The following is a 19,081-nucleotide window of genomic DNA, read 5'->3' on the forward strand; positions in this document are numbered from 1 at the left end:
ATTAAGCAATTGAATTAAGAAGAGGGAAATTACACAACCGCTACACAATTAGGTAATGTGCACACACAATGACGCTAGGGTGCACCCTTTAGTGCACACATACGAGTATGTTAATGCACATAGTGAAAATCGAATAGATTCTTACGTTTTATGTGTTTAGTTAGTGCACAACTCAGTTTTTGCACACACATAAGTGCCACTGTGCACACACAATATCTTAAGAATAATGCCTACCTCGTATTAAAAATGGACACTAAGCTCGAGGAGGTCAACCTAGGTACACAGAATGAAAGAACTTCCTACATGTTTAAAGAGGGAAGGTAAGTGAGGGCTTACATGAGTTGGGAAGTAAATCACAATGCGTATGTTTTTTGCGGTAGCATAACAGTAGGGACACCAGACACAAACATGTAGTTAATAGGGTACTTAGAGTTGGGCGTGATCATGATTAAGCAAGTGATTTAACGAAGGGCATATTATAGTTCTACACGTCAGAAACTTATCGTGCAAAAACTTAGTGGTGTTGATGCACACATCGAAGCGTATAGCGAACTGTGTACACACAGTAAAAGAACTATGTACATGTTTAAATGGATACTAACCAACCATGCATTGTCAGGATGGTGGTTATTTGGTATATTGTTGTGTTTCACATGTGACGAACAAAGTGTTGGTGGGACAGATAAATGTGTAATGGAGTTATCTACTGATGGTACAAAGTGTTGGAGGCCAGAAAGCGACCAAGCAATTCAACCTTTTGTGGGGCAACGTTTCGAAACACTAAATTGGAATCTCGGATTGGAGTTGGACTTGTTTTTCATTATTAGTAAAGTTCCCTTCTTCCCTTTATTTACTTTCTTTTCAGATTTGTTGCAATGTTTATGGCTATTGATTATTGCTTTGCTTTGTTTACAATTATGATGCGTGAGTAGTTCGCTTTTGGGTTTGGATTAGGGTCCCATTGTCATTCTTGATGCTAGGTTTATGATTGTTGATTAAAGGGGATAATTTATTAAACTAGGGTTTTTATATTTGAATTGGATTAAAAATTCCTCTTATTGATAACTGATGCACAACTTTTATTGATTTTCTTTAGAGAGTTTTGCATTGCAACGAAAGTTGGATGAAAAAGTCAAGTCTAACCAATATCAAACTCAATTTTCCTACTATGAAAATAGGGGTATTTGGGGCTTACAATGCTTTTGTGTTTCAAAGGTTATTAGGATTGATGCATCACGAAAGTGGGGCAATCCTACTCTAATTCTTGTTTATTGATTGCGATAGTAGTTTGAACTTGAGTTCTTATGTGCATTGACATAATCCCTTGGTTAATTGTTTCCCCCTAATTCAGAGATTGTTAGTGCATTAAGATAGCAATACCCCTACGTATCATATAGTTTATCCCTTGTTTAATTTGCATCCTTTTATTTCGAGGCTTGGATTCATTAATCTTAGTTTGCTTGGATTCTAGTGAATTTCGAGGCTTTAGTGCCTAGAATTCTACATATCATACAAGTACGTGCCATAATCCCAATCTCAGCGAAACGACATTTACACCCTCTTTTACTATCACCATTTTACTCATCACTGGTATCAGGTGGACTTTTTTTAAAACATACCCCCACGGGTGCAGGTGCCCACTATGGGTACACTACTTATCAACTTATTATTTTTTTTTAAAAAAAATATTTAAATTACCTACACATAATAAAATAATAAAATTCATTAGTTATACTAAAACATAAAATAATAGAAATATTCCAATATAATATAACTAAATTGTTAATTTTTAAAAATAAACATAGTAGTTTAGATATAAAAATAGTAAAAAGTTCCGCAAGTTACTGAAACTTTTATATTTAACTATATACTAGTACTACTTATTCTAATATCATATATATATATATATATATATATATATATATATAGGATCGCGTTCAGGTGAGAACCACTCGCCTATGAGAGAACTGAGAACGCTTCGCAACGCTCCACGTGTCTAGATGTAGTTGCACCTAACGTTATAACTAGGTGCACTTAGGTGCATAAATGTTAACAAGGTAAATTACTTGCACTTGTAAGTGAAAATAGGTGCACAAGTGCAAGTAAAATGTATTACATGTGCAAATAAATTGTACACTGAGCATCAATACTAGGTGCACCTAATGTTATAACTAGGTGCACCACCTAGGTGCATGAATGTTAACAAGGTAAATTACTTACACTTGTAAGTGAAAATAGGTACACAAGTGCAAGTAAAATGTATTACAGGTGCAAGTAAAATGTACGTTGAGCTCAATACTAAATGCACCTAATGTTATAACTAGTTGCACATAACGTTATAAGTGGGTACACCTAGGTGCATGAATATTAACAAGGTAAATTACTTGCACTTGTAAGTGAAAACAAGAGTGAAAATATGTGCGAAAATAGGTGCACTTTGTAAGTGAAACTAGGTTCACTTATAACACAATTACTTGCACCAAAGTTTGAGTTATTTACGAAAACGCACCGCGCCGTTTTTTTAAAATTACATCTGATTCGTTGATTTGGACACGTGGACGGATGCAAAGCGTTCTCACCTGAGTGTGCCCATATATATATATATATATATATATATATATATATATATATATATATATGTATATATGTACAAACACATGGTGGGTCGGGTGGGGTTCTAGGCGAGTTTTGTACATAGAACTCGAATCCAACCTGACCCACCGCGGGTTTACTTTTTTAAGATCCACTAGGACCCACCATCCACTACCAAAAAAAAAAAAAACGATCCATGCGAGGTGTATTCGGGTGGATATCCGCGGGGCAAATTGAAATTGCCATCCCTAAGACAACTTAGGCAAATGTAGTATGTGATATTTTTATAATTTCCTTATTTGTAATTTTATTTGTAATTTTATATTCTTGTAATTTTTAATTTTATATTATTTGTAATTTTATATTTTTTTAATTTTGAATTTTATTTTCTTTGTAATTTTATTTAACTTTGTTTGTATTTTTTGTGCACATTTTTTTAAATCACTTTGTAGTTTAATTTTTAGGCAGTTGATTTTCATTTTTAAACAATTAGTAGTTTAATTCTAATTTTATAATTATCATTTCAATTAAATGTAAGTATGTTTATTTTAATTAATCAAAATATAGTGGAGTAAAATTGTGGGTACATTAAAAAATTAAGGAAAAACCTAAAACTAATGGGAAAAAGGATTTTTGAGATTATAAGTAAAATAATAAATGATAAAGTGGATGTTGGAGTCCAACAAAACTGATGAAAAAATTGACCATCTTGAAGTGCTCTCTGGAATGAGTTCGCCGGCCGGAAAAGGCAGATCATCGGAGGAACAAGACTTACTGGTTCACAGCACCAAGAAACCAAAACTAAATATTGGTATTCAGGAAGAAAACTCATCCATTCCAATGATAGTGGAGAATCAAGAGTCGTCTTTGTCTAATAAGGACGACAACCCGCCGGAATTCCTCACACCGCCTTTAGCCTCCTATAGACAAGCATTGCAGGGGATTAAAACAACAGTTCCTTTGAATAAAGAAACAGTTTAAGAGACAGTATCTGATGATGAAGAGATGGATGAAGCCAATATCAATCCAGAATATCCTGTGAGCAAGGTTACGAAAGCTGAAAAAGAACGATTGCGAAGGCCGTGGTGGCGTTCGCTAATTATCCATGTACTGGGTCAATCAGTGGGATATTCTTATCTCCTTCGAAGGCTTCAAGTCCTCTGGAAACCTGAAGAACAAATGGAACTGATTGCTCTTGCCCATGACTATTTTCTTGTCAAATTTGATTCTCAACGGGATCTTGATTTTGCAAGATTCGAAGGCCCCTGGATAATCATGGGGCATTACCTTGTTGTGCAGGAATGGACTCCTAATTTTGATCCGACTGAGAACAAGACAGAGAAGCTAACAGTGTGGCTATGGTTGCCAGCGATCCCTATTGAGTACTTTGATGAAGATTTCCTCAAGAAGATAGGCAAACAAATCGGTCGGCCAATCAAGATAGATGACACTACGAGTTTGGTTTCTAAAGGTAAATTTGCCCGCGTTTGTGTAGAGATTGATGTCACAAAGCCTTTAGTGGCGAAGTTCAACTTCTTGCAGAAGCTCTGGCCGATTAAATATGATGGGATCCACCTTGTATGCTTCAAGTGTGGATTGTATGGTCACCGACGTGAACAATGTGGAGTGACAGCAAGTCCAGAAGCAAACTCTAAGCCAAGACATGAACCTGAGAATGGTGATGCTGGAGGGAAGGATAACACCACTACCTCAACTGCTCCATTGAGAGTCAAAACACCTATGGTGAACCCTCATGTGACTTAGAAATATGGAACTTGGATGTTGGTATCGCGTAAGGAGAGACGGCCTATGAAGATAATGGGAGAGAGAAGCAGATACACCAACAGAGAGCAGCGGGTCAATGTAGACAGGGTTAATAAGCAGATGGGAGGAAATGTATCAAGATTTGCTCCTCTGCAGAATCTGGAAGAGGAGAACCAGACAGGCGATGTTATGCATCAACAAAATAATGCACCTAAGAAACTATCTACAACACAAGGATGGCAGAGGAGTGCAAAGATCACAAACGAGCACACTGATGAAGTGCAGTACCACCCAAGGGAGACCAGCAAACAGTATCCAACAACAGTAAACACCAGCAGAACCTATGAACCATCGTAGCTTAATAGAGGTCGAGGAAGTGGACGACATATCCCAAGAAGAGCGGCCGCGAAGAATGAACATATAGTGGTGCGGGGATCTGCCAAAGGCAAACAGATAACAAGGACGACTGTCCATCATCCTGGGAGGACATTGGTACCACCAACCAGGCAAGATGACGAATACTATCATGGAAATGATCCACCGGATGATGACAATGGGTTTTTAGACATGGCTGAACCCCCCAATGATATGATGTTTGGAGATGATCACGACTTCAACCACTTTGGCTTTGATGCGGACAACCGCATGCTCTCTTGAGCTTCTTTTCCTATTTGCTTTTTTTTTTCATAGATTATCTATTTTGGAATTGCCAAGGGGCGGAGTCAAGACCTTTCTGCAGGACGGAAGGTGAATGCATAGCATGCGAACATAACAAACCAGCCAATGTGCTTGCGGGTAGAGCTTGCAGACTGGTTTGAGGCACTTATATCCTCCAACAACCTTTAGTTGAAATATTAGAAGCTATAGATGAAGACACCTTTGGTGTGCCATCATGGCGGCAATGGCTGTAAATTCTTGTACCTTCTAGGTATTCCCCTTCCAAATGATAAAAAAAAACTGATGAAAAAAATTCAATTATTGAGGTTGCTCTAATAAATACTTGACTGTCAAGGTAAAAAAAATTCGGTTCTATTATGCCAAAAACCACGCGATTTTGCACCAGTGGAATTTTTTTTTTTTAAGGCAAAAGGGTCAAATAGGCCCATGTACTACCATTGATTGTTCATCTAGCACCATGAACTAAAATATGGTCCATCTAAGCCATTATACTCTTAATAATTTTTCATCTAGCATTTTTAGCCTATTTCTAACAAGTTACCCATCTAATTTGATGACATGGAAAAATAAAATTAGAAAAAATGATGACATGTTATTTATGTGGATGTTTTGGATGATTTCTACCCTATTTCATTAATGAAAAAAATAATTTCTTGCAATGAAATATGGTAGAAATCAAAATTGCTATATAAAGTTTTTAAGAATTAGTATCACTTTTGGTCCCACGACTTTTGAGTTTTATCAATTTTGGTGCACAACTTTAAAATTTTTCAATTTTGGTCCCTAACTTTATAATTTTTATCAGTTTTGGTCCTTCCGGCCAAATTGACGGTGAAATGTTGTCGAATTTTATATTTTAAGGGTAAAATCGTCATTTCAATGAAACGTCTTCATTATCTAAACAAAATCACTGTAAAATCATATTTATAGGTGTTTTATCGGTGCAAATAATGGGGAAGACAGACAGAAACTAGATAGAGATCTATGAGATTTATAGCATCGACGATTGACAAATCCTTATTATTTTTCTCTTAATATGATTTTTCTTTTGTTTAGATATTGAAGATCTTTCTTTGGGATAATGATTTTGTCCTTAAAATATAAAATTTTGCAACATTTTGCCATCAATTTGGCTGGAAGGACCAAAACTGATAAAAATAATATAACAACACTGTAGTTAAAACATTATATAACAACTTTGATTTGTACCATATTTCATTGCAAGAAATTATTTTCTTCATTAATGAAATAAGGTAAAATCATCCAAAACATTCACATAAATAACATGTCATCATTTTTTTCTAATTTTATTTTTCCATGTCATCAAATTAGATGGATAACTTGTTAGAAATAAGCTAAAAATGCTAGATGAAAAATTATTAAGAGTATAATGGCCTAGATGGACCATATTTTAGTTTGTAGTGCTAGATGAACAATCAATGGTAGTACATGTGCATATTTGACCCTTTTGCCTTTTTTAAAATTTAATTACCAAAAATCCTATGTTTTATTATAAAGTAGAATTTTTATTGGCGATATTTTAAAATTTCTTTAATAAGTACTCTGAAAATTCAATCCTATTTTGTCAAATACTTGTACTTAAATAGTATGTAGTGACATTTTCATATGGGACAGTCCTTATATCGTGGACCGTGGTCCCAAAACGACGTTGTTTCAGCAAGTGGGAGACGAAACCCGTAATTGACACTACAGTTCATCTCAAAAGATACTGCCTTACATTTGTTTTGATATTATCGAATGGAACTGTAATTATATCGAAATGTAACTGTAGTTGTGTTGAAATGTAACTGCAGTGTATATGAACTGATACTGAATAACAGTTTCACATTTGTATTTTATATTATCGAAGGAAACTGTAGTTATATCGAAATGTAATTGTAGTTGTGTTGAAATGTAACTGCAGTGTATATGAACTGATACTGAATAACAGTTTCACATTTGTGTTTTTATATTATCGAATGAAACTGTAGTTATATCAAAATGTAACTGTAGTTGTGTTGAAATGTAACTGAAGTTTTGTTGAAATGTAATTGCAATGTATATGAACTGAAAGTAAGTGACGCGAATTCATCCGTTTGTTTTCATTAATCAAAACGACGTCGTTTTGATGCGCGGTCCACAATGCATTGTGGATCACAGTCCACGATATAATTTGTGCATATGAGAGGCCATGAAATCGAGTCTCAGGAAAGTAATATTTACTCGCTTAATAAGTTGAGAAAGTAAGGGGGCGTTTGGTTCACGGAATGTTAGATTACCTTAGGGAATGTTAGATTGCTGGGAATGTTAAATAACTAGAAATGTTAGATTCCTGTGTTTGGTTTAAAATTGAAGTAGGTAAATAAGACAACGGAAATAAGATAAATTGATTAAAATTTCAAAAGCTTAATGTTAGGAATAAGATAAGGGAATGTGAGATTACCTAAGAAATCGGGGTGTATCTCACATTTCTTTCCAATAGCTAAAAACTTCATCCAGAAATTATGTTACATTTCCTGAGAATCTTACATAACCTGAATCAAACATAAAAATCTTATATTACCAAACAAATATAAACTTACTTATCTTATATAACCCCCCTAAATACTATAATCTCATTGAGTATGTAGTACTCAAGAAAAGTACTCTGCAAAAATCTCTGTTCAGGGCAGTATGCCCGGTGATGATATACTGAGAGCTGTAATGCGCAGCCACCAATTTCAAGCTCACCGATTTTTCAAACTCTATCGCGACCTCTCCAGAGGCTACATGCATTCGCATTTCGATCTCTCCCGCCACTTTTTCATTTATATCTCTCCGCTTCTTGTTACACATTAACTCTCCAATCTTTGTTCCCTCGATTCGATTCAGGTTAGTCTTTCTCCTCCATTTTGTTCATCTTGGAATCTCCAAATTCAGAAGCTCTTCTGCTCTTTTCAATCCTGTGGAATTGGGAGTTTACGATTCGCTTAGGAACTGCCAATAAATTTATATAAGTATGTCGTGAAGCACTGATATTTGTCCTGCTGATTAGTTTTGGTCGAGATAATGACTAATTCTGAGGTTCCATTGGCTGCGCAGGTGGCGGTGGTCTACTAGGTTTTGGCTCTTTTGGGCGACCATGATTTCAGGCCAATGGGTGCTTCCAGTTCAGTACTCTATACTCTATACTTATGATTGAGGATTTCACATGAGATAATAATTGAGCATTGTTGATATTTTTCTCGTCTGCTTCTCTGCTTATAAATCTTTATGTTTTGGTAATCTTTGAATCTTTGCTGAATGATACATTGTTGATAGTGCAGTGTAAGAAATTTATGAATAAAGTGATGTGTTTCAGATTGTTGATTGTTGAGTGATACATTTTTCATTTTTGATAATACAGTGTAAGAAATTTATGATTGAATAAATGTTTGAATCTTTGTTGAATGATACACTGTTGATAGTACAATGTAAGAAAATTTATGAATAAAGTGATGTGTTTCAGATTGTTGAAAGATACATTGTTGATAGTACAGAGTAAGAAATTTATGAATGAATGTGTTATGTGAGTACTTTAGCATAGGGGTAAAACTTAAAATTAGTGTGATACAACTATACAAGATCGGGTAGTATTAGGTGATTTAAAATATGGAAGCTAGAAACCGGCTTGGTTGGCGTGAGTGGTTGTGCACTCTCATCCCTTAAGGTTGGAAGTTCAAATCTCCTCTCGTATGGAAAAACCAATATGGCCAGCACTTTGCTTAAAGGTGCCTCCTACAGTTAAGGCTGCTCATGACACCTCGTGCTCTAACAAAATAAAAATGGAGACTAGTACAATACAAATTGATCAAATTTTTTTATTAATTACACGGAAATATTGTAGATGTTTAAGTAATAAAAACTAAAAAGTTGTAAGGTCCAGTAGTTAGGGAAAAGCTCATTTAGCAAGAGATGAGAGTAGAATAAGAGATACCATAAAGATAGATTGGTTATAACTTGATAGAAATAAGCCTTTCATTTATGGGATATGAGATACCAAAGACTGTGTGTATATTCTAGCAATAACGTGTCCATTAAAGAGCAAAAGTATACTAAACATTCAATGACTAATGCCATTTTACTCATTTGTAATCATAGTTAGGATAGTTTTGTTATAACAAATAAAGAAAGCAAATGAAGAAAGGAAAAAGGTCACAAACAAGGATTTAATCTTTATCTCATACAAGAAAGAGAACTAAGAAATGAAAAAGGTTATATAGACAAGTATTTGTTTTATATACTCATGGTTAGGGCATTTAGCAATCACTTGTGTCACCTGATGAGAAGTAGTTGTCTTCACAATCATTTTCCAAATCTTCTCCATTAGTCCTTGCCAATTGTTCAAGTTCAGCTGCTACTTCTTTCATGCATGGCCTTTTTCTAGCATTTAGCTTTATGCATCTCTTGGCAAGCCTTGCAACAGCAAAGATTTCTTCTCCACCTTCATTTGCAACTGGATGGTCTAGAATTTCAAACAGTGTATCTTTTTGCTTCAAAGATGTCTTAAAGCGAATCGCCAATCCTTCATCAGATTTATTGGGAGAGATGACCTTTTGTCCTGTCAGTATTTCCGCAAGGACAATCCCAAATGCATAGACATCGCTCTTATCATTTAGCTGTCCTGAGCGGAAGTATTCAGGATCTAAGTAGCCAACTGTGCCCCCAACTAACGTTGTTAAATGTGTTTTATCAATAGATACTGCCCTCGAGAGTCCGAAATCTGAGATCACTGCCCTATAGTTTTCATCTAGAAGTATGTTGTTTGACTTGACGTCTCTATGAAAGATGGCAGTAGAAGCATATGAATGTAAATAGGCTAACGCCCCTGCTACTTCTGCAGCAATCTGCAAACGAAGTGTCCAGGACAGTGGTGAAGAAGCACTAGGAACATTGTTAAGATGTTGTGAAAGGGTTCCATTGGATATGTATTCATATACAACTAGTGGAACTTCAGTTTCCAAACAACAACCTAAGACTTTCACAATGTGCCTGTGATTTATTTGGGAGACGATAAAGATCTCATTGATGAACTGACCAACCTGACCTTCATCTACCTTGTTAGATTTCTTCACTGCTACTATGCACCCATCCGATAACATGCCTTTGTATACTGTACCCAGTCCACCTTTTCCAAGAATTCGACTTTGGTTGAAATTGTCTGTTGCTTTCTCTAGTTCTTCTGTCTTAAAAATTTTCATTTCTAATACACTCCCTCTGTTACAAGACGACATTTGTTTTTGCAATAAGAAGCCTCCATTCCTCTTGAAGAACCGTTCTTTGGCTTTCTCAAGTTTCCTCCTTTTTAACTTACGATTAAGCCAGAATCCACTGACTACAAGTAATATAACACTTATGCCCATTCCAACACCTGTTGAGGAAACATTACATTTATTAATTTATGGACTTAAGGCAATAATGTATTGTGGCTTCTAAAGATTTATTATTTCCATACCTAAACAAATTAGCTTGACCAACATACGCCTTTCATGGTCAGGTATACAAGTGTATCCATGTGGACTGGATCTACTTAAATCACTGCGGTAGCCTTGTCGACAGCTGCAATAGTAGCTGCCTGGAATATTAACACAATCTGCGTTGTTTGGGCACATGTTCTCCTTCTGGGTTTCACACTCGTCAATATCTTCACAGTCAATAAAAAGAGAATCATTACTTAGCATATTCTCTCTTAACACAATTCTTTGGGCACATTATTTGCATTGCGTATAGGGAAATGTTAACATAATTATGTCATCACTTCATTAAGTTTGTGTGCCAGTTTCTCAGTTAAATGATATGAAAGGCTTAACCTGTTTTGTAATGCTGATACCATTGGTTGTTTATATATTGGTGACTAACAAGTATTCCATGCCATTTTTCAATAAAGTAGAGATTAGAGAACAGGGATTCTATCTTTCAGTAAAGGAAGAGAAGATATATCTAATACTCCTATCCCATTTTACTTGTCTTGTTTACTATTTATTAATCAGATCAACTCTTTCTTCTTTGCTTATTTTCATTAGTATTTTTAAATTTGATTTTTTGTGTTTTATAGTACTTTTAATATAGTTTCTAAATATATAAATTTTATGAGTTAATGTCATCTAGGGTCCTCCGAGTATATTGATTTTGACATGTTTAGTCTTAAACTTTCACATTAACTATTCCTGGTCCTTCAACTTTCAAGTTAACCACCTGTGGTCCTTAACTTTCAAATTTTAACTAGTTGTGGTCCTTCAACTTTCAAACGTTGACTAGTCTTGGTCCTCCTAAAAGGGCGATTTTGCTTGGCTAAAACTAACAGAAGGACCACAACTTGTTAAAATTTTTAAGTTAAAAGAACCACATGTGGTTAACTTGAAAGTTTAGGATTAAATGCGGCAAAACCACTATAGGACCCCAAATGACGTTAACTCTAAATAAATTTTATGTACTAATACTAAACACAATATTATGAAAAATTGAATTCAAAATAATTTATGGCAAGCTTGGTTAACCGAACCAGACACATAAAATAAATAAAATGGGGCGAAGGGAGTAATACCTTGGCATCCATGAGGTAAGTATGGGTTTCCTTGATAACCCGGAGAGCAGCGGCACAGATATCCTACGCCGCGAGTTGAGTTTTCACAGTGAGTATTCTGGCCACATATGCTGTGTTTTGCATTGCCACAACTGAGATTTCCAATTGACCAGTCAAGCACCATTGGTGTACCATACTGTCCAGTGCAGCTAGAGAAGTTATACTCATCAAACTTGTCAAAGCTCTTCTCAACTATCACAATATGGCTACACTGGTTGCTAGCCCAAGCGCTGCCTTTCGTGTTCATGGTGACCACTGCACCGGAGAAGTTGCCAAGCCTTTTCTGGATGGGTGTTTGGCAGCAGCCATTGCCGGAACATGATGACAAGGATGAGAAATCCGGCACACTGCTCCTGCTACTACTTTCACAAAGCGATGCACACCCGATTATGATGTCTCCATTGTTAGAATCCCACAGGTACGCGAATATATCGCACCCTATTGCCACGAACTTGTTCATGGTGTATGAGAAGCTGAAATATGGCTCTAAAAACCCGGAGGAGATATCTCCTACCAGGTTTTTTCCGGAGGTGTTGCTATGGGGCATGGGGATTGCAATGCCCTTTACAGTGATAGTCTCTGATGAGATATTGAGAATGGTGGTTCCAATTATATATGGCAGCTTGGCAACCTCAACCTGGGTTGAATTGTCGCACTCCACTCGGAATGCTTCATCCAAATAGCACCCATTCCCAGCTTTTCCGATCCCAAATGGGTATGGAATTGTCAAGTTTCCGCATTTCTCTTGGCAACCTGGCTTTGCCCATCCCCCGCTGGCTGGAAACGCTCTGCCGCTGATGATCATAAACCAAATTAGCACAGTAAATGCTGCCATGTTATATAAATACTGAATATGTTTAATTTAGGAAACTCAAGAGTATATATTGAAATTGGGTACGCGGTTATTTCAACTATAAATCTAATGAGATTTCTTTGCTCCCAAAATTAGATTTCTTCCATGAGAAATGAAACCTGAACTAATAGCGTGGACGAAGTCTTGTGCAGAGTCGTTACGGTTGGCGCCACCAAAAGAGACAAATTATTGTGTGGACCATCGTTTGGTCCATAATAAAAAAAAAATACATTTTTAATATATTAAATGCACATTATTCGTATACTGAATATACATTGTACAAAATAATGTACTTTCAATACTTAAATAATATATTTTTCTTGAATATAATGGATATTTTTAATATACTAAAAATATATTATTTAGAGTTTTTTCCCAAAATGGTCCCTTGACTATTGCTCATTCTCAATTTTGCATTTTGACTTTCAATTGCACCTAATGTGGTCCCTCGACTTTCAAAAACTCACCCAATTTGGTCCTCCGTTACATATTCCGTCAAATCAGTGTTAAAATGGAGGGTATTTTCGTCCATTTACCTATTGTTAGCCTAATAAACATTGAGAAATAGTTGAGGGACCATTTTGAGAATAGTCAAGGGACCATTTTGGGAAAAACTATTTTATTTATTTCATTTTTGTTTATTTTCATTTTAGACTCTATAAAATTAGAATTTCTATACATTTTTTTCTTACAAATATAAATAGTTAAAATCGTGCAATCCAACCTCAAAATTTTTAACTTTCTTTACGGACTTTTCCCTTCTAAATATACAAACTATTCTTATGAAATTTTACAATAAGTTCCGTAAATTTCATAAATACTCATATACTTTTTTTTATTTGTTTTTTATGTTCATAGACAATCAATCACTATGTATCACATTAAATATTACTTTTACCATTGAAAATAATTTATTTTTTTCAAGCGTACACACCCAAAGAGTGTAAAATGTAGGGAAAATATTGGACTGAAAGGTAAATTTTTCTAGTGAACTTCTTAGGTGAGCCGAAAAGTAAAATCTCGTCAATGTTTCCTGCAATATTTTCTGTATTTGATTTCAAAATAATTATTAAATTTTATATTAATTTACATTATTTAAGATATTGTATGACATCTTTTATATGTTTTCCTCTTCTTATTTTTTTATTAATTATTAAGGCAAGTATAATTTATTTTGTAATTGGACACATTATTTTTAATAATTTTGATTTAATAAAATTATACCTTAATTATAAAAATCCTACCTAATAATTTTAGTATATTACACGGGACAAGTATTATAAATAATGTTTAATAATTGTCAATTTGTATTCAACAATAAAATTTATAGTTAATTTTTAAGTCAATCATAAAATCTTTTGTGCTGTGGGCACATTATTTTTAATAATTTGAGTTTAATAATATTATATCTTATTTATAAAAAAATTCCAAAGTAATATATTTAGTACTACAGTCTACAGATGTGACTAAGAATTATTTTAATCGGTGCTTAAAAAATGAGTATTTATGAAATTTACGAAACTTATTGTAAATCTGCATAGGAATAGTTTGTATATTTAGATAGAGGGAAAAAGTCTATAAAAAAGTTAAAAATTTTTAGGATGGATTGCACGATTTTAACTATTTATATTTGTAAGAAAACAATGCATAGAAATTCTAATTTTATAGAGTCTAAAAAATGAAAATAAACAAAAATAAAATAAATAAAATAATTTTTTCCCAAAATAGTCCCTTGACTATTTTCAAAATGGTCCCTCAACTATTTCTCAATGTTTATTAGGCTAACAATATGTAAATGGACGAAAATGCCCTCCATTTTAACACTGATTTGACGGAATATGTAACGGAGAACCAAATTGGGTGAGTTTTTGAAAGTCGAGGGACCATATTAGGTGCAATTGAAAGTCGAAATGCAAAATTGAGAATGAGCAATAGTCGAGGGACCATTTTGGAAAAAAAACTCTATTATTTATATACTAAATGTACATTATTTGATAGTATGATTTACACAGTTGTATTCTGTGTGGACCAAATTGGCGGCTTTTTCTAACTAGAATTGACACGTGCTGTGCTGCTGGTATAATGCTTGGTACCTGTCATAATTTTTTTCCTCTAATCCATCTCTTTATATGCTATTATCTAATTAGTAACTAAAGTTTTATTTTAATTAGTGGTCAAGTCAATCAATTAATGGACACATAACGAATGAAAGTCATGTTAAGATAAAATGTTGGAGGAGAAGTTTCATTATTTTAACACATAAAGTACATTATAGCTCATAAAATACATTATCTTACTACAAAATTTTATTATACATTATGCATTATTCTAACTTATAAAATACATTATTTTAAGAGAAAATTGCCATTTTTGTCTACTGACTATTAGGGTCCTATTAATTGCAGTCCACGACTTTCAAAAGTGTTAATTGCATACCCTGACTATTCAATTTCTGTCAATTTTGGACACTCCGGCCAAATTGACGGCCAATTTTGGCCGGAAAGTCTTAATTACAACGTTAAGCCTTAATGTGAAGGGCAAAATGGTATTTTCCAGCGACAGCCTCAATTAACCCGGTTCATCTGTTTATTATTCGGTCTTGGCTCTCCTTTTGTTAAACCTAAGAACCACATTGTCGACTTCAACAGAACAAAGGGCAGCGAGAAGGAAGAGGAAGTTCAGCAAGAAGGAGGAGGAAGGTCAGCGAGAAGGAAGAGGAAGGTTATCGGCATTCTCCATTAAGTCGACTCTCTGCCTGGCAATGAGTAATTTCCATTCTTCTTCTTCTTCTTCTTCGAGTAATGACTACTATGAATTTGGGGAAAAGTTCCCAATTATTCATTGTAGATGTGGTCATCAACTAAGGATTCGAACCTCATGGACAAATGAGAATCCCGGTCGGAGAGTAATTCTACATGTATTCCCAATTCCTACTTCTATTTTCTACCCTCTATAATTTGATATGCTTTGATTGCTAAATTTAAATTCCAAATGAACTTTTGAAAAATAAAATACAATTGATACCTATTCACTTGTTATTATGAGGTAAATGTTTACCTAGCATTTTATGTGAAAATACGCATTTAAAAAAATAAATAAATAAAACATGGCAACCACATGAAGTTTGACTAGACGAAGGAGAACTCGCCCTACTTCATCCCGTTTAGAAGTATTATTTATTATTATTATTATTTCAAAGTTTTGGCTACCATGCTACGAGGTCTAATTGGACGAAGGAAGATGATCATCTCTCCTTTGCTGCTAGATGTTAGAAAAGTCATCAAAATTTCTTGCTAGATGTTGGAAAAGTCATACAAAATTTCCTATCCAATAATAAAACGGATAAAGTTTCTAGATGTTGATGAAGTCAACAACGTTTGTCTTAAAAAAAATAGAGAAAAACTTATGGCATATGTAATCATGACAACTTTATGCAATATGCTGGTGGTATAAATAAATAATTTTAATATTCATAAAATAATATAAGAGTTGACATGTAATTATTATATTTCACTCATGTGCCAGAGACGATATTAGTGTCGCATCATCTAAATTAGGTTATATAACACCATTAACAATTTTTTTTTTAGTACAACAATTATTCTTAATTGTATCACTTTTTAATGTATTGGACTAAATTGAACAAAATTAAGGTATAATGATTCAATTGAACAAAATATCATAGTACAAGGATATCACATGTACTTTGACCTAAGATAACTTGTGTGAAATCTTGTCAGAGATATAATACTACGGAAAAATATTATTGCTGAAAAATAAAGCACAAGGAACGAAAGGATCAAAGGTTTGTAACGTTGGTTCAAGTGATACCTCCACTATCCTTAAAATCATACTTGCTACATCCCTTTGGTGTTATTAGGAGTGTTGTAGTCTAGGGTTTAGGGATACAATAAGCTTTGACCTAGCGTTTGAGCACTCAAACAGCTAAGCCCGAATAACTAGAACTTGGTTAGAACACAAAGATTTTAGGAGGAAGATGAGCAAGATTTTGAGAGAAAAAGCTCTGGATTTTCTTATTCTAAATCAACTGCTACATCCAAGGTGTATATAGGAGAGGTGGTAAAAATGCATTAACCCATGGATGCCATTTAAAGTGATCTTAAAATCAGCCCATGTAACTTTCATAACAGACAAATATTTAATCTAGAAATTAATTTTAAAAATTAAAATTGAAATTAATTCTATTAGAATAAGAATTAATTCTATCTAGAACGGTACTCCGAGAAGTACACTCGAGAGGTACTCGAAAGATATCCAGAAGGTTACGAATGACAAGTAAAAACGAAAGGTAATAAACTTTTACTTTTCAAATAAACGAGAAGTAAAAACGAAAGGTAATAAACTTTTACTTTTCAAACAAACGAGAAGTAAAAACGAAAGGTAAAAGCTTATACTTCTCGATGGAATCATATGGTTTCATCTTCCTTTTAAAAATCTACTTGGATCCTAAGGGTTTATTAACTAGAGGACGATCAAGCAGTTCTCAAGTATGACTCTATAGGATATAATCTACTTCACTTTTAATAGCATCTTTCTACATTGGTCATTCCGTAGAAGTCACGACTTCTACATATGTTCAAAACTCATTTTCTAACAAACATGTCAGAAAATTCGGTTCATTTTCTAATAAACAATGTAGACTACAAGAATCATATTCTAACAAGTTAGAAAATTTGTGCCAAATAATTTTTCGACTCTAGCCCGTTTGCAATGTCGAGGCTCGAGCTCGAGTTCCTTTTTAGATTCCCCACTATCATTATCCTTTCTAAATCTCTTGTTACATCCAAGGTAGATATAGGAGATATGGTCAAAATGCATTAACTCATGACATTTAAATTTATATTACAATCAACTACTCATGTAACCAGCAGACAAATATTAAAATTGAAATTAATTCCATTAAAATCAGAATTAATTCTGTTCAGAATGGTACTCCAAGAAGTAAAAACGAAAGGTCAAACCTTAGTTGAGGCCCAATATTTCGAAAGCCTGTGAGACCTGTCATTTTTCTGAACTACATTCATGCTTGTAGGTGTGGGCATTCACGAGTCAAACCGTTTTCAAGGTCATTCTAGAATTTGATTTGCACCCCCTCTTGTGCGCGAGAGAGAACCTCTGAGCTATACAATTAAAACTCCCTCTAAGAGAATATTGTATATATAGTGATGCAAATTCACTTCTTTTTTCGATGTGGGACAAAGACTACTTACAAGGCTTTCCACATCTTTTTTCAACTCAAATAGATTTACTTTGAGAATCAATTTCTGATTCACCAATATTCATTTTGAGCGTACAATATATCGATCTCTTCGTTTCACTATAAAGAATCCGAATTCACTTTGACTCGTCCCAAACCGGTAGTGAACCTAACATATATTTGTATCACAAAATAGTCACTTAAAATGTCATTTTATGCTATTTTTTCCAACAAATCTTGTCTTTGTTGCTATGCTATTGGAAAAAGGTGGGTTTCCCCCTTTTTTTTTCTTTTTTTTTTTTTTCAAATAGTTAGATGCCATGGTTGAATATACAATTACTATTTTTTTTAATTATGAATTTTAATGCGACATTATGTAAGGTTTTTTTAAAGAAAAATTATTTATATTTATTTATTACTCCCTCTGTCCTATTTTACTTACTCTGTTTACTATTTATGGTCAAATCAATTTTTATTTTTTTGCTTATTTTCTTTGGTATTTTTTAATTTTTTTTAATTTTTTTTTTTGTGTTTAATAGTACTTTTAATGTAGTTTCTAAATATATAAATTTTTGTGAACAAAGAAATTTTGAATATATATATTTGGAATTCAAAATTCCTGGTTACATGTTATATATATCAATATGTGGATGTGGGTGCAAGCTCTGAATATATGGTCCTCTGATTCTTCAGTTGACGTCTTGACGCTCCATTGAAGGGCCTCCGGATTTTAAATGGCTTGATCTTCAGAGAAGAACTTATATGTTTGTTCTTCTGAAGGGCCTGATCTTCACTGGAGGTTTGGATCAACATGTTAAGCATGATTTTCAGGGAGGAGCTGTTACATTTAGGATCATGGGGCTTTTATTTTCATGATCATGATATCTAATTCTCTAAATAAGCTACAAAGCTATTTCTATGATTTTTCCTAGAATTCTCTAAATAAGCTACAAAGCTATTTCTATGATTTTTCCTAGGATGGATACATAGAAATAAAATGTCCTATTTATAGCTGTTGTATAAAGAGTTTTGATAAATTCAAACTCTTTTGATATTATCTAATTAACAAATTAGATAATATCAATATTATCCAAAATCTATTTAAATATACTAATATAAAAAAAATCAAAATTAATAAAATTTCAGTGTCAACAATTTTATATACTAATATTAAATTTAATATTATGAAAATTAAATTAAAGTAATTTCAGTCAAGCTTCGTTAACCGAACCAGACACATAAAATGGGATGGGAGAGTATCTATTAAAAATCTATTTAAATAATGATACAATAAAATTTAAAAATTAATAAATAATTTAATGATAAGTATGCATTAAGTGTAGCACTATTTTGAATTCTGTGAGCATTCTAATAA

General features: G+C 33.7%; 2 protein-coding genes and 1 long non-coding RNA gene across 3 annotated transcripts; 2 read left to right on the top strand and 1 right to left on the bottom strand.

The window, feature by feature from the left end:
* The first annotated feature begins 3,597 nt into the window (after nucleotides 1–3,597).
* LOC116026910 lies at nucleotides 3,598–4,356 on the top strand. The gene has a single exon (XM_031268339.1). The coding sequence runs from the start codon at nucleotides 3,598–3,600 to the stop codon at nucleotides 4,354–4,356; it is 759 nt and encodes a 252-aa protein (XP_031124199.1).
* A 3,316-nt stretch (nucleotides 4,357–7,672) lies between these two features.
* On the top strand, nucleotides 7,673–8,463 carry LOC116026871. Its single transcript, XR_004099906.1, has 2 exons — nucleotides 7,673–7,905; nucleotides 8,116–8,463. It is a non-coding gene; the product is annotated as an uncharacterized LOC116026871 (long non-coding RNA).
* Nucleotides 8,464–9,067: 604 nt separating this feature from the next.
* On the bottom strand, nucleotides 9,068–12,541 carry LOC116026869 (wall-associated receptor kinase 2-like). The gene is made up of 3 exons (XM_031268294.1): nucleotides 11,597–12,541; nucleotides 10,508–10,696; nucleotides 9,068–10,423 (listed from the first exon to the last, which is right to left on the bottom strand). Exons 1-3 carry the CDS (start codon nucleotides 12,468–12,470, stop codon nucleotides 9,312–9,314), a joined length of 2,175 nt encoding a protein of 724 aa, XP_031124154.1. The 5' UTR covers nucleotides 12,471–12,541; the 3' UTR covers nucleotides 9,068–9,311.
* Nucleotides 12,542–19,081: the final 6,540 nt, after the last annotated feature.

The sequence above is a fragment of the Ipomoea triloba genome, chromosome 8 (assembly GCF_003576645.1).
Source record: "Ipomoea triloba cultivar NCNSP0323 chromosome 8, ASM357664v1".
NCBI lineage: Eukaryota > Viridiplantae > Streptophyta > Magnoliopsida > Solanales > Convolvulaceae > Ipomoea > Ipomoea triloba.

Coding starts and splice junctions, on each gene's coding strand:
- LOC116026869 (XM_031268294.1), bottom strand. CDS start 12,470: ATGGCAGCATTTACTGTGCTAATTTGGTTTATGATCATCAGCGGCAGA. Junction 10,697..11,596: donor CTTACCTCATGGATGCCAAG/GTATTACTCCCT, acceptor TTGACTGTGAAG/ATATTGACGAGTGTGAAACC. Junction 10,424..10,507: donor GGTCAAGCTAATTTGTTTAG/GTATGGAAATAA, acceptor TTTCCTCAACAG/GTGTTGGAATGGGCATAAGT.
- LOC116026910 (XM_031268339.1), top strand. CDS start 3,598: ATGGATGAAGCCAATATCAATCCAGAATATCCTGTGAGCAAGGTTACG.